This window comes from Cimex lectularius, unplaced genomic scaffold (assembly GCF_000648675.2).
Source record: "Cimex lectularius strain Harlan isolate CLEC.00 unplaced genomic scaffold, Clec_2.1 scaffold26, whole genome shotgun sequence".
Lineage (NCBI taxonomy): Eukaryota > Metazoa > Arthropoda > Insecta > Hemiptera > Cimicidae > Cimex > Cimex lectularius.
The window spans coordinates 604,162-626,957 of record NW_019392721.1 but is presented as its reverse complement, the minus strand read 5'-3'; the positions used below and the strand labels follow the sequence as shown (position 1 = coordinate 626,957).

Genomic DNA, 22,796 nt, shown 5'->3' with positions numbered 1-22,796 from the left:
TTGTTTTATTTCAATTTTGTAGCAGCCTTTCCCATAAAACAATTTCCTCTTAAATAAAAAAGAAAAAAAAGAAAAGAAAATTGGTAAAATTTTAAAAATTATAAATGCTATTTTTCTACAAAACGGTGGTGGTTGACTAGGTCCCCAGATACCGGTATAAAATTTAATAAAAAGGTGGCTAAGGCATCCCAACCAATGCAATAATCTGACACTAAAAATGTGATTAAAAACGCGATTAAAAGGATATTGAATCAGTGGGCTGGATTGGTAGAAAAGTTCTTACAAATCAAAAGTCAGTGATATGTGGCCATCGAAGGCTGAATTGAATGAAAGAGACCCAGCTAAAGGTGTGAGTATTTTATTCTCAAGAGTCTCTCGAGAACTGTACTCGCTAGTGGATACACCTCTGAGAATACTCACAGGAAAGTAGCGGCTGACTGTCAGAACTGACATGTCCTGGCATGCTCTCTAGTCGAAACGCCTTTCTTCCCTCTCTGGGAGGAGCTCAGAATACAAAAATATTTCATGCTATGAGATACTCATGAAGCTGACTTTATGGCAGTGGTTCCCAAACTTTTTTGACCCATGTACTCCTTTTTATAGTCAATAATTTCCCACGGACCCCCAAGTGAAAAAGTAAATGCATAGTATAAAAATTACAAAAAAATTTTTGTTGAAGAAGTACTTATTGAAATTATAAATATATATAAATTATAATTACAATTAATTAAGGTTTTTTTTAGTTGAGATAAAGAAAATGGCACGAGCGGGATTCGAACCCACGATCTTCGGCTAGATACGCCACTGCTCCACCACTTGAGCTATCGTGACTTTGATCCACTCGGTCACTAAATTCCCATCTCAACTCCACCTTTTGAATTTTCCCTCCTTTTTTGAAAAATGGCAAATGGTTTTTATCTCAACTAAAAACCTTAGTTAATTGAAAGATATTAATTGGTCAAGTGGACCATGAAAACTAGGGAGTTCCCTACATAATTGAACTGAGTTATTCTTGGGCCCCACTTTCTAAAAAATGGTCAAAGTTTTTTTCGAAATATGTTCAGGCATGGCAGACATTTCCTGTCAAAATTTTACAGCTCTTCTTTAAATTTGACTCATCTCACAAAATAATGTGGAGTAGAAACCAACTACTCTCTCTCTTTCTTTCTCTCTCTCTCTCTCTCTCTCTCTCTCTCTCTCTCTCTCTCTCTCTCTCATTTTCTCACCCAATAGATTTTTTTATAAACTTAGCAAGTATTAATTCCAAGTTATCTAAATAGGTCAATGACCAAACTTCAATCACATAGATTAGGTCTGATTTGATAAAAACGTCAAATAATATTATCTTACAAGTGATGACATACATGTGACGGCCAAGTTGGTGGGTCATGAATTTGGACCAACTTTTTTTTGGTGATTCTAGACTTGAAAATATCAGACATATCTGTCATCACCTATCTTGTGAATAGGCCCTGACTTTACAAAAAAAAATTTTAAGTTGAAATTTTTTTTTAAATATTTTTAATTTGCCTTTCTACTTGCTCAAATAAACTATGTGAATATATCATTTTACAGATTTTTTAATGTAGATTGCAGTAAAGATGTAGTAAATGCTATAAAAGTTGATTAATAACATTTATTAGGTTTTGTGGTCTGTTTGACCAATTAAATTCTTTTAAATTAATTAAGGTTTTGGTTGAGATAAAAAAGTCAGTGTCACGAGCGGGATTCGAACCCACGATTCAGCTAGATACGCCGCTGCTCTACCAATTGAGTTATCGTGACCTCGATCCACTCGGACACTAACTTCCCATGTCAACCCATCCTTTTGAATTTTCCCTCCTTTTTGCCATTTTTCAATTTATCAATAACCAAAAAATTTCTACCAGCCAAATATTTTTCAAGTAAACTAGGTCATAATTTTTTACATGAAACTAATACGAAATTTTGTTTTAGCACATCTAGGGAACCCTAAATAAAAATATATGCGGAAGCCACTGAGTCTCCCCTAAATATCAAAATCGAAAATTAGCTGTGAACAAGATTATCCATTTGTACCAAAACAAAAGCCCAAATATGTCAAAAATAATTGCAATGATGGTAGAAGTTCAAACCGGCAAATTTTGGCTGCGTAAAAAATCACAACCTACAGTGTTCCTCCGGGCAGTATGAACTATATATATATATATATATATATACAGTGTTTAAAAGCAAAATAGATCCAATTTACAGATTTAGTATACCCACAGCTGTCACTACACCCCAGAGTAACGATTTGGAAGATTATACAAAATTCCCTACTTGGATGGCAGAGAAAAGGTTTTTGGCTAATGCCAGGGATATCCTCAAAGACCTGATCTTTACAAATGGGTCAATGATAGAGGGAAAGGTAGGATTTGCCATCTATGATCCTATACACAAGGTTAATAAAATGTTTTTACGGTTCACAGTATGTGGGGTGCTTATAAGCACAGAATGGGACGAAGGGAAACCACATGTGATTGTCTGGAAAATTTAAGCCACATAGTGATGGAATACCCAGAATATGATGAAAACCGACGTAAGTTCATTAAGGGAATTCAGTCTCTGGAGGGACTAACAAGGCCATTTTGTCTGGAGTCCCTTGAACTCCAGGCGTACAGACATGGATGACATATTTGATCTGATTTATTGCTTCTTAAAGGACTGCAAAATTGACTTATAACCCAGGGAAAAAAATTCATAAATTTATTGACCCCTGAAATTTTTTTAATTTTTGAAAAGTTATCGAAATATCTTATTGAAATGGCTATAATTCATGATTCTAGTGTTATAAAACGTTTAGATATCGACTTTTGTGGAAATTGATGAAAATAATTTTTTTACTGATAATTTTGACGATCTGCGTGACTGACATTCCTGGTGCAAGTTCTAACACCATTTTTCTCCAAAGCTGTTGGACCAATTTTTATGGTTGATAGTTCATTTTAACATTAAAATCAGACTATTATTTCCATAAAAAAATATGTTATAACGCTGTGTTCCTTTTCTTTCATATGGTCTGTTTGACATTAAAATCCATATAGATATTCCAATAACGGCTCTCAAAAATTTATATTTAGGGGTCTCTAGGGGTAACAAAATTTCATATTGGTTTCATGAAAAAAATGACCTAGTTTACTTTAAAAATATTTGGTTTTTTAATTTTTTTTTTTTGGTAATTGGTAAACCTGGATAGCTTTTACTGATTTTTATTGCAATCTACATAAAAATGCGTTTTTTTTGTTTTGTTTTTGTCGAAACCAGGGCTCATTCACATGAAGTGGCATGTCTGATATTTTGGAATGTAGAATCACAAAAAAAAAGTTCGATCCAAATCTTTGATCCAAAAACCTGGTCATCCCCTTGTTAGTTACCAAAGAATTGGATTTAGAAACAAGTAGGATTCTTATATTGTTAGATCTAAAATTTTCTTTTGAATAAAGTTGTCATAGTCAAGGCCAAATTTCTCAACAATTAATACCTTTGTTTTACCAGTATTGACGGTGAGATCTTCCACACAATATGTTATACCAGGAATTAGCAAAATAAACAAATCATCGTCAAGAGCATGAAATTTCTTCTGTTTTCAATATGAATCCTGCATATTTGGTAAAATACTTTATGATGTACACTATACAAAAAACAGAAATGGACTTAAAATTTCCCCCTGCATCACTCCTACCAACTGAATTTGTTGAATTTTTCATGAAACAGTCGATTGTTTTATGTAAGTTTTAAATATTTAAAAGTCAGTATTTCCTAATTACTAATTTCCAATTTTGTTTGCCATCTACCATTGGAACATTTCTGAGCAATCCAGTACATGATCATCTGACATTATCACTGAAAGTGCGTGTATGTCATCCTGTTAGCTTTTGTATAACTTTTTTTTTTAGCATCAAGGATTTCAGGAATATATGTTCATTCAGAATAAATTTAACTGCTAAATATTAATTTTTTAAAAATTGTAACCGTTTATTTTAATACTGAGGAATTTATTATAAATGTGATGTGTTTAACATATAAACCAAACAACATAAACAAATTTATAACAACAAAAAGCATCACACTATAACAATATAATATTAAACTTAATATTTAGACTAGAGTTTGTAAAATTGCTAAAATAAGGGTAATATAAAATTACCTTTTTATTTAGTAGGTAGTAATTCTATTTGAAAAGACATTTATTAAGTTGTTAAAAATTAGTCGTTTTTTCACAAAGCCAATGTCTAGTTCATAATGCATGATTCGTATGTCGGGATCATATATTTTATATTTATGAATGCATCTCTGCCACCATGCTTTTCCAAAATTTCCAGTGTTTCTTGTATCAGATCTTGAACATTTTCTCTTTTTTGCTGGCCATAGTCTATATCATCTCCGGTAAATTCGTTATAACTCTCTGAAAAAAGAAAAAAGAAAAAAAAAAAAAAAAAAAAAAAAAAAAAAAAAAAAAAAAAAAAAGTCAAAATAAAAATGAATACTTAAAATAATATTTGGAAAATTTAGATTCTGAGAACTTACTGCTTTGAATTTTCATGTAGTTTAAAGGTGGAAGGATTTGTCTGTAGTAAGGTACAAGGGCATGTCCTATTTCGTTTGAAGAGGATGCCAAGTCTTGGAGGACTTTTAGGGTTGTCGCTATAACTATTTCATTTCTTGTGTTGAGAGCGTCTAAAAAACAGTAATTTATATGACTGATTCAAAATTACAAAACCAAATACTGACTTTTGATCGGTAGGATGATCTGCGGGATGACAGGAAGTACTTTGTGAGGGCCTTGCATTAGCAAATCATGAATTCCATGTTGGGTAAAAAACGTGTAGGGATGCTCGGTTTCGGTGAGCCCTTCAAAAAACATGGGTAAAAAGTAGTGATAATCTAACTCAGATATGTTAACCTACAAAACCAAAACTTTGTGAATACATTGTTATTGAAAAGTTTGGGATGTCATGGATGAAGTAGTGATGCAATAAAAAAAAACACTACTTTAAAGTTTTTTTATTTCAATATTTGTTATTGAATAGCATTAACTTATAATAAAATGCAATTACCCTCCAAGATACTTTATAACCCATTTGGTCAAATTCCATAGAGATGGGTAAATCTCCTCTTTTGTAGTATGTTCTGAAGCATGACTGCCCAACGGGAAATGGTTTCCTAGGCTTGGACTTAGGAAAAGGCTGAACGACTGTGTTCTTTTGAAGGGACTGAACTGAAAACGGTGGTACAATCCTCGCATTTTGCTTTTTTTTCCCTGCCGAAGCTATGTATTCTTGCGTCAATGGGTAGCAAGTCTTGTCAAGATACTTCATCCGTTTCTCCATTTTGCTCCTTGGTAAATCCATCTTTCTTTCCAGTATATCTTACTTAACAACCTACCTATTAAACTTATTAACTTACACAAGCATAGTGGAATAATAAACATGTGTCTTTAAATAAACAGTTGTATTTTCATCACTTAGCAACCATTGATGTTATAGGGGTTTTCTTTTTAGCTATGAGGGAAAACTCTCAGTTTGAACTCTACACGACATGAACACAACCAAACAGAAAAACAAATTTAAGCACTCATTTTGTTATTTGTTCTGACCCAGGATGCCCAAATATCCTTATAGCTTAGGACCTGTAAAACAGAGTTCCAAAATTAATTTGACGTAAGCATATTTGCTTTAAGTTCTTCTAATGAAATAACTCACGTACACGATAATTATCTTTTCAGGCAGCGACAAACTGCAAAAAGCACAGTAGTCCCGTTAGGCAGTTACCATAGGGCTGAAAGCTACATTGAATCAGGGTTGAGAGAAAAGATAAAATCATGTAAAATTTGTTTATATAAGTTTGTCACATACTTGTGTAAGCTTAGTCTTCCTTCACGTAAAGCATAAATTTTCGCCATTCATCTTATAACTTTTTCTTATCCTCAAGTGAATATTATTAGGTGTAAAAGTTCAACCAAAAATATTACATATGGACTGTAAAAGCCACATTTTATTTTTAAACAAAACATTTGAAAAAAATATTAAAAAATAATCGTAATAAAAATAATTTTAAAAAACTGTTGGAATTATGTCAAATCTATACCATTTTTTCCAAACTTGATTAAAAACTAATATAAACTCGCTATTTTTTATGGTACGGTTGACCAATTAATATCATGCAATTAATTAAGGTTTTAAGTTGAGATAAAAAAGTCAGTGTCACGAGTGGGATTCGAACCCACGACCTTTGGCTTGATATGCCACTACTCTACAACTTGAGCTATCGTGACTTCGATCCACTCGAACACTAACTTCCAAACTCAACCCCACCTTTTTGAATTTTCCCTCCTTTTTGCCATTTTTTTATCTCAACTAAAAACTTTAATTAAATGAAAGATATTAATTGGTCAAGCGGACCATGAAAACTAGTGAATTTACTGATTTAACTTAAGCTGAATGAACTGACGCAAATTTGGAGTTGTTTCCTATGAATTTTGCATAATTGAAGGTGGCTCGGGGAAAATTACTGCTTCCGGTCCTTTTACTTACCACTAACAATTTAATTTGTAATGAAACAACTAAGTTTATTCTAGCTCTCTAACTAAGTTTATTATTAGCTCTCCGTGGCCATTTCATTTGTCGCCGAGAATCAAATAGATTACACGACATTTGAAAAATGGCAAAAAGGAGGGAAAATTCAAAAGGCGGTGTTGAGATGGGAAGTTAGTGTCCGAATGGATCGAAGTCACAACAGCTCAAGTGGTAGAGCGGAGGCATATCAAGCCGAAGGTCGTGGGTTCGAATCCCGCTCGTGACACTGACTTTTTATCTCAACTTAAAACCTTAATTAATTGACTAATATAAACCTTAAGTAAAACATAATTAATTGTACATAAAAATTATTAAAATAATTCTTGCCATACAGAGGGTGTAATGTCCCATGATCCACTTTGCAATTTTCTTTTCATACTAATTCAAATTTCATGGACTTTGCTGCTAGTTTGGCGAGTCTAACGCCCTAATCACAGCTCCCCATAGTTAATATTGACTCAATAAAATTAATTAGTCATACATGTTAATTTTTATACACTCTTGTGTATGCTAAATTTTATGCATCGAGATTGTTGAACAATTTGGAAAGAATATTTACATTATTATTCTGAATATTTTGATTTAACTGTTATAAAACTGCATTGTTAACTATAGTATGTATTCAAAAGTGTTTATTTATTTATTTTAAATACATAGTTTTAAATTTTATTTTCCCATTTAGTAAAAGAAGGGAAGGCTTCGACAATAATACCCCTGCTTTCCCAAAGGCTGAGTGTCATCGAACAGGAACTTAGATCGATCAAAAGTCAGCTCAACGAAGCCAATCACTTAATAAAGGAAAAAGATTCCGAGATAAACTACCTCAGAGCGCGGGTATCCGATCCGAAGATTTTATACAAATTTTGATATTTACCCGAGTGTTTAAATTGCAATGTTGCTTTTTCTTGTAGTTAGCTCAAGAGAACAAAAACTCAGTAATTAACAATGGACAACCTAAACTGTCTGATGAGGCCAAGAATGAAAAGGTGGTATATTTTAGCCAAATAAATTAATATACAGAAACTATAAAATAAAAAAATTTACAGGCGAAAGCTAAAAGTTTTGACACGAGTAAAGAGGTAAAAGCCAGACCTGTTTTATATTGACTTATTTTCTATATATAGCTCTTAAAAATTAAATTTAATTAATAATTGTAAATAGCGTTCCATAAAAAATGGTGAATCATCAAGCCCGAATAAAGAACAAAGACAACAAAAAGGAGAAATTCCAGTAAGTTAATTAGGATTGTTTGTATTAAGTAACAATATAATTTATATATAAAAAAAGATGCAAAACTCATCAATATTAAACAGCAACATTGTTTTCCAAAGTTTCTATTTTTCTACTCTAATAAATATTAAAATTCCGATTCCCTGGCATAGGATTTCTTGTGAGATTTTCGCTTTATTATCATGAGTCACCACATCACCCCTAACCAATCATTCGTATTTTCTAATTTTTTATACAAAGTGGATGATCATTTTTCTTGCCAGTCAATTTTCAGAACCAAAATCTGGAAATAAATCATGGTGGCAGGAGAAACTTGCAGATAATTATACTTATCGATAGCGTCAACAAACTGATTTCTGTACAACTAAATATTATTTACTGTGTCCCTCTTTTTTGTACTATTACTGTTATCAACTTTGACAGTTTGACCTCAAGTTCAACAAGTATGTTTCTAATTTTGATATAATTTTAACCGAACTTTGTAAAAATTACCAAGAGGTCATCGGCATATTAATGTATTTGTCAACCATTTATTTCCCCTTCTCAACTAAACTTACAATTTTTCAATCTGAATAACATTTTCTTCCTGTAAATTGCGCTTTGTGGAAATGAGCAAATAGTCATCAGAGTACATTAAAAAATTAATATTTTGACCATTTATTCCTACCTCCTTCTAAACATTCCTCTAAACTGTTTATGTATAATGAAAACAGTAGGGATCTAAGAATGCCCCCCTGCATTACTCCCATATTGAAAAAAATTAAAATATTCCAATTTTACTTCATGCAAATGATTTAGTATTCTGATAGGGGACCGTGATGATACTCAACTAAACTTACAATTTTTCAATTTGACAGGTTTACCTTCAACTTTTGTAAATCACAATGCGCTTCTAGTTTGAATAACATTTTCTTCCTGTAAATTGCGCTTTGTGGAAATGAGCAAATAATCATCAGAGTACATTAAAAAATTAATATTTTGACCATTTATTCCTACCTCCTTCTAAACATTCCTCTAAACTGTTCATGTATAATGAAAACAGTAGGGGTCTAAGAATGCCCCCCTGCATTACTCCCATATTGAAAAAAATTAAAACATTCCGATGGAATTTGGTGGGGTGCAGGGGTTTGCAGTACAAAAGATATTTTCTTGCGATATCAACATCAATAATAATAAAATAATAAATAAAATTTTAGGTTAACTGTTATGATAATGTGACAGGATTGTAGTTTATAGAGTAGGCATAAAACAGAAAAAAGGATATTTCCAAATTAATATAATTACAAAAATTTATTTATAAACAGCATTCCGTAAGAAATGGCGAGTCATCAAGCCCAAATAAAGAACCAAGAGATGCACAAATCAAAGGGGAAAGTCCTGTAAGTTTGTTACGGTTATTAATGTTCTCAAAAAGAAAAAAATTATACAGTGTAAAATTTGTTCCTTCAATATGCTTTATTCATAATCACATACAGTACAACTGGGTTTCCATTTATTAAGAAAAATTCAGTTTTAGGCAAATTTTTGACAACAAAATAAGAAAAAGAAATTTTTGTTATTAAAGATTACCAAGCAAAATTAAACCACATTTAATGTTCATTAATCGGTTATTTTGGCAATATTTTGTTCTAAAGAATAATTATAAGCATAATCTATAAAAAAAATATAATTTAATTGTACAAAAACAGCGTTCCATCAAAAATGGTGAGTCATCAAGTCCAAATAAAGAACCAAGAGATCTACAAGTCAAAGGGGAAAGTCCTGTAAGTTGGTTAAAATTAATACTTTTAGGCCAATTGGCTGACAATAAAATAAGAAAAAGAAAGAAATTTTTGTTATTAAAGATCACCGAGCAAAATTAAACCACATTTAATATCAATCAATCTCGAATTTTGGCAGGATTTCGGTCCAAAGAATATTTATAAGCATTCCGCAAAAAGTTTAATTTAATTGGTCAAATTTATTTAAAAAACAGCGTTCCATAAGAAATGGCGAGTCATCAAGTCCAAATAAAGAGCCAAGAGTTCTACAAGTCAAAGGGGAAAGTCCTGTAAGTTGGTTAAAATTATTAAATTATTTCTTTTGTGTGATACAATAACATTTTCAATTTTTTCCATTTTAGTAAGCTTTATTCATAATCACATACAGACCAACTAAAAAAATTCCCTTTAAAGCAAATTGGTTGACAAAATAAGAAAAATAGAGTTTTGTTATTAAAGATATCACCAAACAAATTTAAACCACATTTAATGTTAATTAATCTGGAATTTGGGCAAAATTTTGGTCCAAAGAATATCTATAAGCATAATCTGCAAAAGGTATAAATTAATCGATCAAATTTATTTAAAAAACAGCGTTCCATAAGAAATGGCGAGTCATCAAGCCCAAATAAAGAACAAAGAGATCCAGAAGTCAAAGGAGAAAGTCCAGTAAGTATATTAATTTAAAAAAAAATGCTAATACAAGAAAAAATATAACTTCACAGAAGTGGTGTAGAAATTAACCTTATCATAAAACTTTGTTCTAATATTTTGTATTACAATAAAAATATATCATGATCTATAGAAAAAATTAAATATTTAATAATATTTAAGATTAATTAATATGATTGTGGTCGAATAGTTATTCATGAGCATAATTACAAAAAAGTAAATTAGTCTGGTGGTGGTTGACTCTATGTATAAAAAAGGCAGACAAAGCAGCTAAGGAAGTCCTAACCTCCAGACCTGATCATCATGATCTGGCCCTCTAAAGTAAAAATGCAATTAAAAAGTTGACACACACATTTGAGCCAAAGCCCACATGTGTCCAGCATGTTTTATGCTGTTTCATTCCAAGGTTTCATTGTTGTAGCAAGTATTTGGGCTTCCTGTTCTGATTTTTGAAGGAAACAGGGCTGTTTATGTTATGTAGTGATTTTTATATATGGTTTTGTGTATTATTTTTGAGTTCCAAGTTTGGACGTATTTATTAGCAAAAATATCTAGTGTGAGAGGGACATTGGTGAGAAATTGAGTATACCACCGAGTCTCAATTAAACTCCACCCTACTTAAGTGAATATTATGTAAATAGGAAAGAATTTAACGATGAAAATTTAGGAAAGAATTTATTAAGAAAGAGTGAGTTCACTCCTAGGTTTCAAAATTACATTTGTTAGAAGCTGAAATGACCTAGTTGTCTACAGCCCTTGGAAGCTTAACTTCTGTGCCAAGATGGATAAGACTCTAGACTATCAAAGATTAGATTAATTAAATTAGGTCATAAGCTCATATTTGTTTTTCAATGACCTAAGAACTTTCCATATTGGTCAGTGGTTTTTTGGGGGGTTGTATAAAAAAAAAAGGCCAGAGCTGAAAGCTGGAATCGACCCCCATAACCGTGGGGTATATAAGCTGAGAGTATCACGCTGACTACTCGGCTACCACAGTCCTCCAATTAAAATTTAACAATTTGAAAAAAAGCAAAAACAAATACACAAAACAGTGTACGTTCTAAAAGAATAAAATAAATTATATGAAAGAAAAAAATTAAAAATGGTTTGTAAATTGGTTGTTACCGATCATTTTGGTCCAACTATCCTCACAGTGTCGATCAGATCCATTTCAGCATTTTACAATTATTCTGAACCCTGAAATGTGAAAATACATAAAATTAGTTAATCTGTAATTTGATTGTTATCGGGCAATTTGGTTGTCTATCCTTGCTGGGCTGGTCTTTTATGATGAGTGGGTCATCATCATCCAACACTTTATAAGGCGAAATGCTGAAACGTATCTGACAGACCAACAAGTCAAGACTAGATAAACCAAAATTGGTAATGACCAAATTACAGGATTATCATCTTACATTTACTTATTTACGAATTTTACTACTTTTTAATAAGTTTTATGTAATATAATTAATAGAAAATTTATTTTAAATAGAGTTCCAGGAAACACAGTCGGTCTTCAAGCCCAAAGAACGGACAAAGAGATCCTCAAATGAACAAGGAACGTCCTGTAAGTAATATAATCTTTCATTGTAAGGAAAGCAAAATTTACAAAAAATAAATAATAAAATTAATTTAAGATAATGCTTATCAATTCAAAATTATTTTTTTAAAGAAGGAATTTTTGGGTGACCACAGTGGCTGAGTAGTTGGGGCAAGGGTATCATATTTCATCCTAGTGGTTCTGGGTTTGAATCCTGGTACAATTGGAATTTTAATTGGAAATAATTAATTAAGGTGTTTAGTTGAGATAAAAAAGTCAATGGCACGAGCGGGATTCGAACCCACGATCTTCGGCTTGATACGCCGCTGCTCTATCACTTGAGCTATCGTGACTTCGATCCACTCGAACACTAACTTCCCATCTCAACCCTACCTTTTAAATTTTCCCTCCTTTTTGCCATTTCTCAAATAGGTCAAGCAGACCATGAAATTAGTGAATTGGAAATAATATTTAATTGTACTGTGAAGTAGTTTAACTCATCAACCATGAGATCCAGTGGTCAGGAATTATTTTACTTTCTACATTTATGATAAAATTATAAGAATTAAAATACACTTTTAACATTTAACATAAAAAAGTGAACATTTTCCTGATTTAGACATTATAAATTTGCAATTTATAACGTCATAAAACCAAATAAAAATATATATTTATTTTATTTGCACAGGTGTCAAGGAAAGGGCCATGCAATCCAAATGTTGCTATTGTAAGACCAGGGTCACACAAAGCAGAATATAAAGATTTAAGAAACGGCCAGTTAACTGATGTCGATTGTGACGAACCAGATAGTTCTACATCATCAGACTCTAGCCGAATACAAAACTTGGAAAAAGAAAATCAACAGTTGCAACAGAAAATTTCAGAACTGGAGGTATCAAATCGTGCTTTTGTGAATTGCATATTTGAGTAAAGTTTTGTTTTGTTATAGAAGTTCATCGGCGAGTATGGTTTGATGTGGGTCGGAGACAAAGCGCTGACTGAAGAAAATGTTTCACGACCGGGCACGTCTGAAAATCTATCACAAGGAATGACGTACGTTGAATATTAAATGTTTAAATTGTAATATAAACTATGTTTATTTTTAGAACTATAAAATCCAGGGCTGAGGTCAAATTAAATTTTAACCTTGACAATGCAATCACTGTGATATCAGAACTTAATCAAAGTGTGCCTGAACAAAACATCGTAAAGTCCCCATTTGGAGCAAAATTTCAGGTATATATATATATATTTTTTTTTTAAATTCACTAATTTCGTGGTCCGCTAGACCAATTAATATATTAGAATTAATTAAGGTTTTTTAGTTGAGATAAAAAAGTCAATGGCACGAGCGGGATTCAAACCCACAATCTTCGGCTAGATACGCCGCTGCTCTACCACTTGATCCACTCGGACACTAACTTCCCATCTCAACCTCTCTTGAAAAATGGCAAAAAGGAGGGAAAATTCAAAAGGTAGGGTTAAGATGGGAAGTTAGTGTCCGAGTGGTTCGAAGTCACGATAGCTCAAGTGGTAGAGCAGCGGCATATCAAGTCGAAGGTCGTGGGTTCGAATCCCGCTCGTGCCATTGACTTTTTTTATCTCAACTAAAAAAACCTTAATTAATTGTAATCTTTTTTTAAGTTCACTTTTGACACGATACATTTTAGAAATGTGACATTCTGGAATTGAAATTGTACGCTGATGGAATGAAATTAGAAGATAACCCTTTTAGAAAATACGACACTCCTTCAGCAGAAGCTTTCTTCAAAGATTTAGAAGATGGTTATTTTCCAAGCGAATTGAAATCCAGGCATCCACAAGGAGTTATTTTTAAAGTAAGTTTTGATTTCTCGCTAGTTATAAGTTTTCTTTTCGTCCTTAATAAAATGGAGATGGATATCACAGGTCAAACAACTTGTTTTATATTTTACAAATTTTATAAATATATTTACATTCGAAAAAAATAACTGAAACTGTAATGATTCTTATACTGAATCACAGTATTGACTAATTTCTCAATCATTGATCATGGGGCAAATTCTAGAAGTTAAGTACTGGCAATACTCTGATCTCACTCATTTCACATTCTCACAATAAATTGAAGAGGTTTAACTTTAGCTTGTAATCTAAACGAGCTTGAAGCTAGAAAATGTATATTTTCTAAGCTAAAACAAAAACACTATATAATTTAACTAATTATTATTTGACAGCATATTGTTTATATGTAATATTTGATTCTTTTTTATATTAATATTTTTATATAAAAAAAAATTATCTAAGAAAACAAATCTTTTATAGGTTGTTGATAATAGACAATGTACTTATGAAGAATCCAATGAAGATATAAAGCCTACACCTTTTGCTGGAAAAGGATTTAGACTAGGAGGTGAAGATAAAATTTCTGTGTCCAATGAATCAGATGATACTGACTTTACAGATAATTCAAAGCAAGAAAATAGAGATTCTAATAACTCCAAAGGCAAGAGCAAAAAGAAAACCTCTGACAAAGAGCAATTCGTGCCAAAAAAAGTAGCCAAAAATATAAAAGAACAAAATCATAAAAACAGTCCAAGCCCGAAATCTCATGGTTCGCCTGATTCCATCGTTCGAACGGGAATGACAGAAAATATGGCAAATAGAAAGTTATCGCATACCACGAATGTTAAAAATGGGAAACACAACCGCGATTTAGGTGAATCTAGTATTGCGTCTGATCAGTCTGAACTGAAAGAGTATTGGGTGAATAAACATCCGCCACGCCCTAGCACAAATGTAATACTCAACGATAATCCTCCTTCGATTGAAATGCCCAGCGTTCCGATGGAAATCAATTTACCCCCGAGAGAATCTTCATCTCTACCGCCAACATTCACTCAAGCTGTTCCGTTTAAAATGCAAGAGGAAGTCCCATTAAAGCCCTCGGTTTCTACAGTGCGTCCATTCTCTTCAAACGGGCCGAGAGTGCCAACCGAGCCCAAAGTGCAAATTGAACAGCCGAACCAAGCAGATACAGACAATTGGAAAAATCGTGCGCCAATAAATATAACAGTAAGCTGTTGATTTTTCTAAACAGTTTAAATTTTAATTTTTATTTTGTTCAGAATATTACATATCATGAAGCGCCAGTAACGTATCAGATTGGTGGAGATGATCGTTGCATGCATACAATACGACCAAATGTAAATGTCAGACCGGAAATACCAGCAGCTTGTAAATGCGGTCATACACAACCAAAAAGGCCTCAAAGAAATGAGACTTGTCCTGGAACATGTGGCAAAGTTGGAGTTACTCAACAACCATCAATGGTTAGTTTATTTCCAATTTTCTTAGACAAATTTAGACAGATATAATTAACATTTAGAATTCTCATAAAATGAGATATATTGTACTTTTACTAATCATTTCTGTTTTAGAATGTTATGTGTCCTTGTGATTGTGGTGGTCAAGCTGACTTGCATCTTCAGCTTCCTGATAAACCTAAAACACCTACTACCCCAGTTAATGGTACGAAATTAAGTACATAAATTTTTTGTTTTTAGTAAGGGCTTATTCCTACCTTCTTTACTATTTTCTGGAGCTTTGTCCTCTATGTGAAATTCAAGTGTAGTGGGAGAGCGACTTGCATGATTAATTTGCCTTCTTTTGTGTATCATCCATTCTCATGGAAACGATATTTGAAATTAAAGAATTTTTTAAAGATATTCACTTAACTTTTTTTTTTAGATTTACGCTAAGAAATTTTGTTTTAGATAATTATTATGAAATGTAGTCTTTTTTAGAACAGTAATGATTGTTATGAATGTTTTAAAAGTAAAATTTGGAAGTTGTAGAAACTGTCTGACTTCAAAAACACAAAGCCTGCTTATTCAGGAAGAATTTTTGTATCATCAGTTACTGAAAACAAAAATAATTGTGTTTCCAGACAATTTATTGAGATTAAGAATGATTAAATACTCCCAATTTTCACTCATATCATTAAATTTTAAAAGCCTAATTATAACATTATTCATTGTTTTATTGATCAAGTAAATAATAAATGTAAATCATTACATAATTTATAAACTTTCATTTATAATCACAAAATGGCTGGGATCATTCTAATGTGATCCCAATTGCAATTAATTATCAAAGAATAATTTATGTTTATTAATTATTTCAGAACATTTAATTTTACATGGAATGTTCATTAGTAATAATAAATCTTTTTTGATAGATAATTGTGAAGTTTGATAATCCAAAAATAATTTAGATATGTTTGAGGTTAAGTTAGGCTTAGGTTAGGCTCTTTTTGACCCATGTTGGTAATATTGTGCAATCTCCATTATTATCTAAAGCTCTTCTTTAAGCTTAAGGCTTTTTAAGGCCAATGCATTGAGGCAAAAAAAGAAGAAAAAAAAGAAAAATGTTTTTTAACGGATCCCAACTTTGTTTACATGTGTATCCTTCAGTCTTGGCTTTTCCTCTCCCACTATGAATCACAGTTTGCATACTTACACATTTATGATGCTTATTCCGTGGTCATTTCTGGACTTTACTAGTTTTATCCTATTTTTTATTTTATGAAGATGAAATTAGTCAACAATTTAGCGGGAATGAGCCAACAGGGATGATCATGGATGATCAAACTGCAACGATTTTGGCAATGATTTATAACAGCATGAAAGAATATTAAATCAATTTACCAAATTGAGAATCCAGGCTTATTACATGATTACAATTTGAATTTGTATATATTTTTATTTTCTTTGTTGTTGCTGCCCTTCTTTTTTTCCCTATAGATGAAACTCTTCCTTTTTATTTTTCATTTTTTACCTGTTTTTAGGTGGTTTTTAATGAAAATATAGTTTTTCATTGTTTCAGTAACTTGTGCCCTATTTTTACCTAATATTTTATTTCTGTAAAAAAATATAAAATTTACATTATTATTTTTTAATAATAAGTAATATATTTATAATTAACTATTAGTATCTATCTTAAAAATTATATAAATATAAAAAAAAGTATTTTTTCATCCAAGTTGAAAAAACAATGAATTGCCAAAAAAGGCTGGTGTTTTAAAGTACTTTAAACAAGTACAGTAAAATTTTAAACAAAGCTTAAAAAATTTTTGTTGTTGAGAATTTGGAGTATTTGAGCTGTAATGAGTAATAAAGTTTAATCTCTTTTAGAAGGTTACTTGCAACCCATAAAATTTAAAGGAAGGACTGAATACGAAGATAATTATTCAAGGTCGGCTTTGTTTCGGCTTAACAATCTCCCACAAGTCCAGTCGACCATGGACAGCGTCCGACCTGCAGGGGTGCCTTCGTCCACGCCCCGTCAAAAAATAGATCCGTACGAAAAGTTTGAACATTTCACATATTTGGGCCGTCCCAAAGACGATGCAGCACATCTTACACAAAGGTAATTATAATAGTAAATTTTCGTTCGGACAACTATTTACGCTCGGATGGAATATTTGTTTTATTTTATTTTTAACTGCAAGTTGTGGTGCTTCACATCTTTCACAACTTCTTGATAAACAGTTACATTTCACAAATGGCTGCTTTATTACACTTTAGTTAAGCTGATATGGACTTATCAACTGGAAGGGAAGGTGTTTAGGCAAACATTTCAATATCTTTAGCACTGTTCTCTTAAGAAAAATTTTCAATAGTCCATTTTATGTGTCAACAAAACTACCCATACAGACCTAAATATTCCTTTTGTCCAAGATGTAATAAACTCCCATCACAGAATTTTTTTTTTTTTTTTCAATGGCCTCGCATACAGCCAAAGACATCATTTTTAGCATACAGCCAAAGTCCTGTGAGTAGTGTCCAAGATCCCGCCAGAATGGAACCGGACCAGGCCACCGCCGAAGTGCACCTATTAAGTACAGACTTTTGACATTTGGGCAACACCACCCCGATTCGGATGCTTCAGAAAGATGCGGATAAAAACCACTTACATCCCCTGGTGGGGCCATGGAAAAGTCCGCATCTTCCACGCAGAGGGGCACAACTTGCCGTGTGCACTTTCTTCTTATAAATCTTCAAATTCAGAAATCCATCCTGATGAATTCCATCAAACTCTCCTCGCTTAGGGACTTAGTCTGAGATGATTTGGATACAAACAATTAAAAAAAAAGTATGATAAACATCAAAGAAGGTGATATACTTAATAACTTGAAAGGACAAGTTGGTAGTGTTGTTAAGTCATTTTGGATCATTTTGGTCGGCCTTCCAGTTTTCAGTTTTTAATAAAATTTTGGCTAAAACCCTTCCACTGAAGATGGGAGAAGATGAACCATTTGATAGACCAAAACTGATAGGCAGATCAAAATGTTTGGAAAGAACTGGACTACACTTTCCCCACACAGACCTCACAATTTTTGGATGAATGTACAAAAATTAGGTTTTAGTTTGAATAGGGCTCAGTCAAAATTAATAGTACAAAAAACACTATATTTAAAAATTAAATAAATAAATCCTCTTTTCTGATCGATACACTTATTGGCCTTTAAAGTAAATCTCAAGAATATTTTTTTTAAACATAATTTTCTTTAGCTCAACAACAATTTCTGTCTATGTTTTTAAATCATACTTCTTGTTGGAGAACAGATTATTTGCTTACTCCCTTATTCGGAGGTAAAATTTTAAATTTTTAAATCTTGTAGAAAGATTTCTGCATGTTAAAGCCTAAAATTTAGTCCCAACAATGATCCATTATCAAATTTTGTTTCCAAGCTGTATCTATAGATCAACTAAACAATTTGAAAATTTACAATTTCCTCAGACATTGATTCATTTTTTAAGTCTTTTTTTTCTTCTTAATACTGTCTAAACAATGTTTAACAGTATATGTACTTTGTTTGGTAGTGAATAATTTTAGGTATTATTATATTAATTATTTTTATCTACTTATAATTAAATATAGATTCAATTAATTAAAGTTTTTCGTTGAGATAAAAAAGTCAGTGTCACGAGCGGGATTCGACCCCATGACCTTCGGCTTGGTGAAGTCACGATAGCTCAAGTGGTAGCGGCGTATCAAGCTGAAGGTCGTGGGTTCGAATCCCGCTTGTGTCACTGCCTTTTTTATCTCAACGAAAAACTTTAATTAATTGAATGATATTAATTGGTCAAGCGGACCACGAAATTAGATGAATTTAATAAGTTTAAATGAAATATACTTCACTAAAGCTCTCCGTGGCGATTTCATTTGTCGCCGAGAATCAAATAGATTACACGACATTTGAAAAATGGCAAAAAGGAGGGAAAATTCAAAAGTGGGGTTGAGATGGGAAATTAGTGCCCGAGTGGATCAAAGTTCAAGTGGTAGAGTAGCGGCGTATCTAGCCGAAGGTTGTGGGTTCGAATCCCGCTCGTGACACTGACTTTTTTATCTCAACGAAAAAATTTAATTAATTGAATTATATTAATTGGTCAAGCGAACCATGAAAAATAGTGAATTTAATTAAATATAGAGTAATGTATGTGGTGTGAGAAAGTTAAATAAATTATAAAATCTACAGATTATTACTCATGAGAACTTTAATTATTGTCTTTTATAATTAATTTATTTTAATTATAATTACAACAATTAATAATTGCAATTTTACAGAACACTAAAAAAAATTAATTATGATAAATTAACACAAGCACATTACTTTTTTTAACCAACAAATGCTATACATATAATGCTTAATTTAATTTTTTAAAGTGTGTCAGTGCCAAGACCAGCACCAATTGAAATGAATAAAAAGACGTCAGACTCAATGATAACTATTAAACTCTTCTCAGAGCAAAGTACAAGCAATTGTTTTACCAATGTTAACGACAATTATTAATTTTTAATTTTTTTTCCAGACAATAAAACATACGTAATTCATTTGCATCCTAATGAACCTGTAAGTAAAATATGGTCAATTCTCAAAATGGATGGAAAAAAATACGAGATGATCAATGAAAATGATGGCAAACCCGTTATCCTGATCGATCAAGAGACTTTCGACAAACAAAACATCAAAAACAATGATGTTATAACAGTTCGTAGAAGCATTCCAAATCAAGAAAAGATAAAAAAGAGTCAGTCATTAATGTCAGAACGTAATAAGAAAAGGCGTAGCACTGTAGATTCCCTTGCAGTAAATGTTAGACACGTTTCTAGTGAATCTGAACTGAGAAAATCATATCGTTCGGATGACAACACATCTCCATTCTCGGGTTTTTCATACGATTCAAAAAGCAAAAATTCTCAAGCCTCTCAAAAATTGAGCGAAGGAAATGAAAGGCCATCTTTAGTCCCGATGAAAAATCCCCAAGAAGATACCAATGACGAGAACAAGAGAAAATCTCAAATCCGTAGAAAATCGTATGACGCACAAGAAAGACCATCTATAATCTCAAAGAAAACATATCCGTACAATCCTGAAGAAGATGGCATCACTGAAAACAGAAAAAAACCAAATCTCAATCAAATCGCTAGAAATAAATCTAAGCAGGTGAGCATTTCTGAAGCTGGTAATAAAAAGGACTTAGATCATTTTATTCCCTTCAAGTTACCTACTGGTGTAACATTAGGTGACTCTAAAGACAGCAGTGACGATGGGGAAGAACGACGGATTGCAACTCGTAGAGAAGCCGAGGAAAAAATGGCGGATAAGTATGACCAATTTTTAAACCCAAAGAAAAAATTTCCAATTAAAGTATCACCAACTGATTCAAAGCAAAGTATTTTAAAATTAGAAAACAAGCCAGAAACAAGTCGTAAAAAATCAGCATCTTTCTCTGTTGCAAAACAGGACATCCCCTTGGAAAAAGATAGCAAAGAAAGAGAAACCCCCGACAGAAAAAAATCAGAGGTTGAAAAAGAATTGATTAATTCTCAATCGGTAAGACGGAAAACTATTTCAGATGAAAACATTGATGAAAAAGTAATGAGCCCTCCTAAAGCAAAAATGACAACACCTGAAAGTTCACCAAAAACACCAAGCCCAGACCCACTGAAAAATAGGAAACCTAGTGAATCACCTCCTGTCAAAAAAGTTGAAAGCACAATAGAAGACAAAACATCCAAGGATTCTTCAGTCTCTGACAGTTCCAAGCAGTCATCTAAAAGTAAATCGCCGAAAGAAAAATTAAGCCCTGATTATAATAAAATAAAAATGCCTGACAATAAATCAAAGGGAAAAGAAAAACAAACTCCAAAGAAAGGGCCTGCTCGAAAGTAAAAAAAAAACAACATAATTTTGGTTGGTTCAAAAAGATAACACTCAGTTATTAAGGAATGGTAGGAACTCCCAGAAAGTAGAATATAATACTTCCGTTTAACTGGTGAATCTGTGTGGATAATATGGTATCTCTGATTCAGAACAAATAATAAAATGAATTTTACACTGATGATGTGTTTTATAGATAGAATTAACAAAAGTATAATAATGATAATATTTTTTAATGTAGTTCAGTTCTTGGTCAGGTTATGCTTGCTGGTTTGGTCTCATTTAGGCATTTCGATAGTGTTAATACAAAATAATTTTTCTCCAGTCATTCCTGATCTGCTTTATCAGGCCAACATTGAAATGCTGAAATGTGTCCAAAAGAAAAAAAAAAACACCTCAACAAAATATCTCACGAGAGATTTAAAAACTCAATTTCTCTGAGACGGTCTTTGAATTGTAATAAAAATCCAACTGCATTCAAACAAAGTCAATGATTTCAACAATATAAAAAATAAAATTAGTCTTTAGGAACTTCAGAAAGTTTTCTAGGATGCAAAAACTCAAAAAAGATTATAGTATAAATAGCTACATTTCCATGAGGTTAAAAAATGATTCTTTTTTGTTTAATTAAGAAATTGTATACTTTAAAGTCCAGTACTTGACTTATATTTAGTAATTTAATATTCATATCTTTTATTTTTTTAAAGACCGTCAACTCAAAAGTCGAAACGGATCGAATTGAACAAAAAGACATCTGAATCAATGATAACTGTTATACTTCGCTCGGATAAAAGTACGAGTATTAATTATTTTAACAAAAACTAGATCATAGAATAATAGTTTTCTTTTCCAGGCAATAAGACCTTCGTAATACATTTACGTCCAGATGATCCGATAGAGAAAATCTGGTCTATTCTGAAAATGAACGGAGAAAATTATGAAATGGTTAGGCATGGTGTTACAATTCAACAAGACAATGACAGTGGATCTACGTTGAAAGAGTTGAACATTAAAGACAATGATGTCATAACAGTCAGAAAAAGCCCAGAAAAAACAAAGAATTCGTTCGAGGGTAAAAACACGTTTGAACAAACACAAGGACAAAGGAGTAAAACAGGCCAAAGTTTTGTCTCCGATGCCAAAAATAACGAGTCATTGGACATAAGTATAAGAGAAGTCGTCAGTGATAGTGCGATTTTGAAAAGAGGTTCTACTTCTTCAAGACCGCCGATTATAAGCAAAAGTGAATCTCCCGTGACAAATTTTAGCGAGAAAAAGCTCGTTAATTCTTCAGATTTACCGATGTCAAAATTTAATAAAATTTTTGACTCAGGCAACACTAAGATTACAGAATCAATAAAAGAGGATGATTCTTCATTGTCAGACAAAACTGACCAATCGAAAGTAATTTCTTTAAAATTGCCAAATGAAAAATTAACAAATGAAACAAAAAAGAATCAAGCCAAACCTTTGAAAAAAGAAAACACGCAACCACAATGGAAACTAGTGTGCAGAAAGGAGTTATCTAGGTCTATATCGCCAATGAAATTTGACGTACCGAGGAGACGGCCGCAAAAAAATTCTTCTGAAACTAATCAACCGAAATTCCAAGTGGCAGAGTTAAAATTGAAAAAGACTACATCTGATGAAACTCAGCTTGAAACATTTTTAAAATCAGAAGATAGCAAATTTGAACCAGGAAAGTTTACTGATGCAGATGCCAAGTTTGTGCCGTCTAATAATAATTTTCAGAAGATAAGCGAGGAAACTATTACAAACAAGGCTAAGTTTAA

The 22,796-nt window shown here is 32.1% G+C and overlaps 2 protein-coding genes across 3 annotated transcripts; one reads left to right on the top strand and one right to left on the bottom strand.

The window, feature by feature from the left end:
* Positions 1–4,190: 4,190 nt before the first annotated feature.
* LOC106663989 (parkin coregulated gene protein homolog) lies at positions 4,191–5,447 on the bottom strand. Its single transcript, XM_014389284.1, has 4 exons — positions 5,079–5,447; positions 4,753–4,924; positions 4,549–4,698; positions 4,191–4,426 (listed from the first exon to the last, which is right to left on the bottom strand). The coding sequence occupies exons 1-4, from the start codon at positions 5,370–5,372 to the stop codon at positions 4,254–4,256; spliced, it is 789 nt and encodes a 262-aa protein (XP_014244770.1). The 5' UTR covers positions 5,373–5,447; the 3' UTR covers positions 4,191–4,253.
* A 49-nt stretch (positions 5,448–5,496) lies between these two features.
* Positions 5,497–21,848, top strand: LOC106663986. Of its 2 annotated transcripts, XM_014389278.1 has the most exons (21): positions 5,497–5,681; positions 5,747–5,844; positions 7,279–7,430; positions 7,508–7,582; positions 7,643–7,675; positions 7,758–7,826; positions 9,131–9,205; positions 9,515–9,589; positions 9,802–9,876; positions 10,181–10,255; positions 11,751–11,825; positions 12,487–12,690; positions 12,748–12,851; positions 12,905–13,034; positions 13,469–13,636; positions 14,100–14,849; positions 14,903–15,106; positions 15,215–15,305; positions 16,970–17,204; positions 19,506–19,591; positions 19,652–21,184. In XM_014389278.1, the coding sequence occupies exons 1-21, from the start codon at positions 5,623–5,625 to the stop codon at positions 21,013–21,015; spliced, it is 4,197 nt and encodes a 1,398-aa protein (XP_014244764.1). In that variant the 5' UTR covers positions 5,497–5,622; the 3' UTR covers positions 21,016–21,184. The 2 variants fall into 2 exon arrangements, with proteins under 2 accessions (XP_014244764.1, XP_014244765.1); XM_014389279.2 differs by lacking the exons at positions 19,506–19,591; positions 19,652–21,184 and adding an exon at positions 21,711–21,848.
* Positions 21,849–22,796: the final 948 nt, after the last annotated feature.

Excerpts from the sequence above, each read along its gene's own strand:
- LOC106663989 (XM_014389284.1), bottom strand. The coding sequence starts at position 5,372 with ATGGATTTACCAAGGAGCAAAATGGAGAAACGGATGAAGTATCTTGAC. Across the intron at positions 4,925-5,078 it reads GTTATAAAGTATCTTGGAGG|GTTAACATATCTGAGTTAGA; the intron begins GTAATTGCATTT and ends TTGGTTTTGTAG. Across the intron at positions 4,699-4,752 it reads GATCATCCTACCGATCAAAA|ACGCTCTCAACACAAGAAAT; the intron begins GTCAGTATTTGG and ends ACTGTTTTTTAG.
- LOC106663986 (XM_014389278.1), top strand. The coding sequence starts at position 5,623 with ATGCCCAAATATCCTTATAGCTTAGGACCTGTAAAACAGAGTTCCAAA. Across the intron at positions 7,827-9,130 it reads AACAAAAAGGAGAAATTCCA|CATTCCGTAAGAAATGGCGA; the intron begins GTAAGTTAATTA and ends ATTTATAAACAG. Across the intron at positions 19,592-19,651 it reads TAAACTCTTCTCAGAGCAAA|ACAATAAAACATACGTAATT; the intron begins GTACAAGCAATT and ends TTTTTTTTCCAG.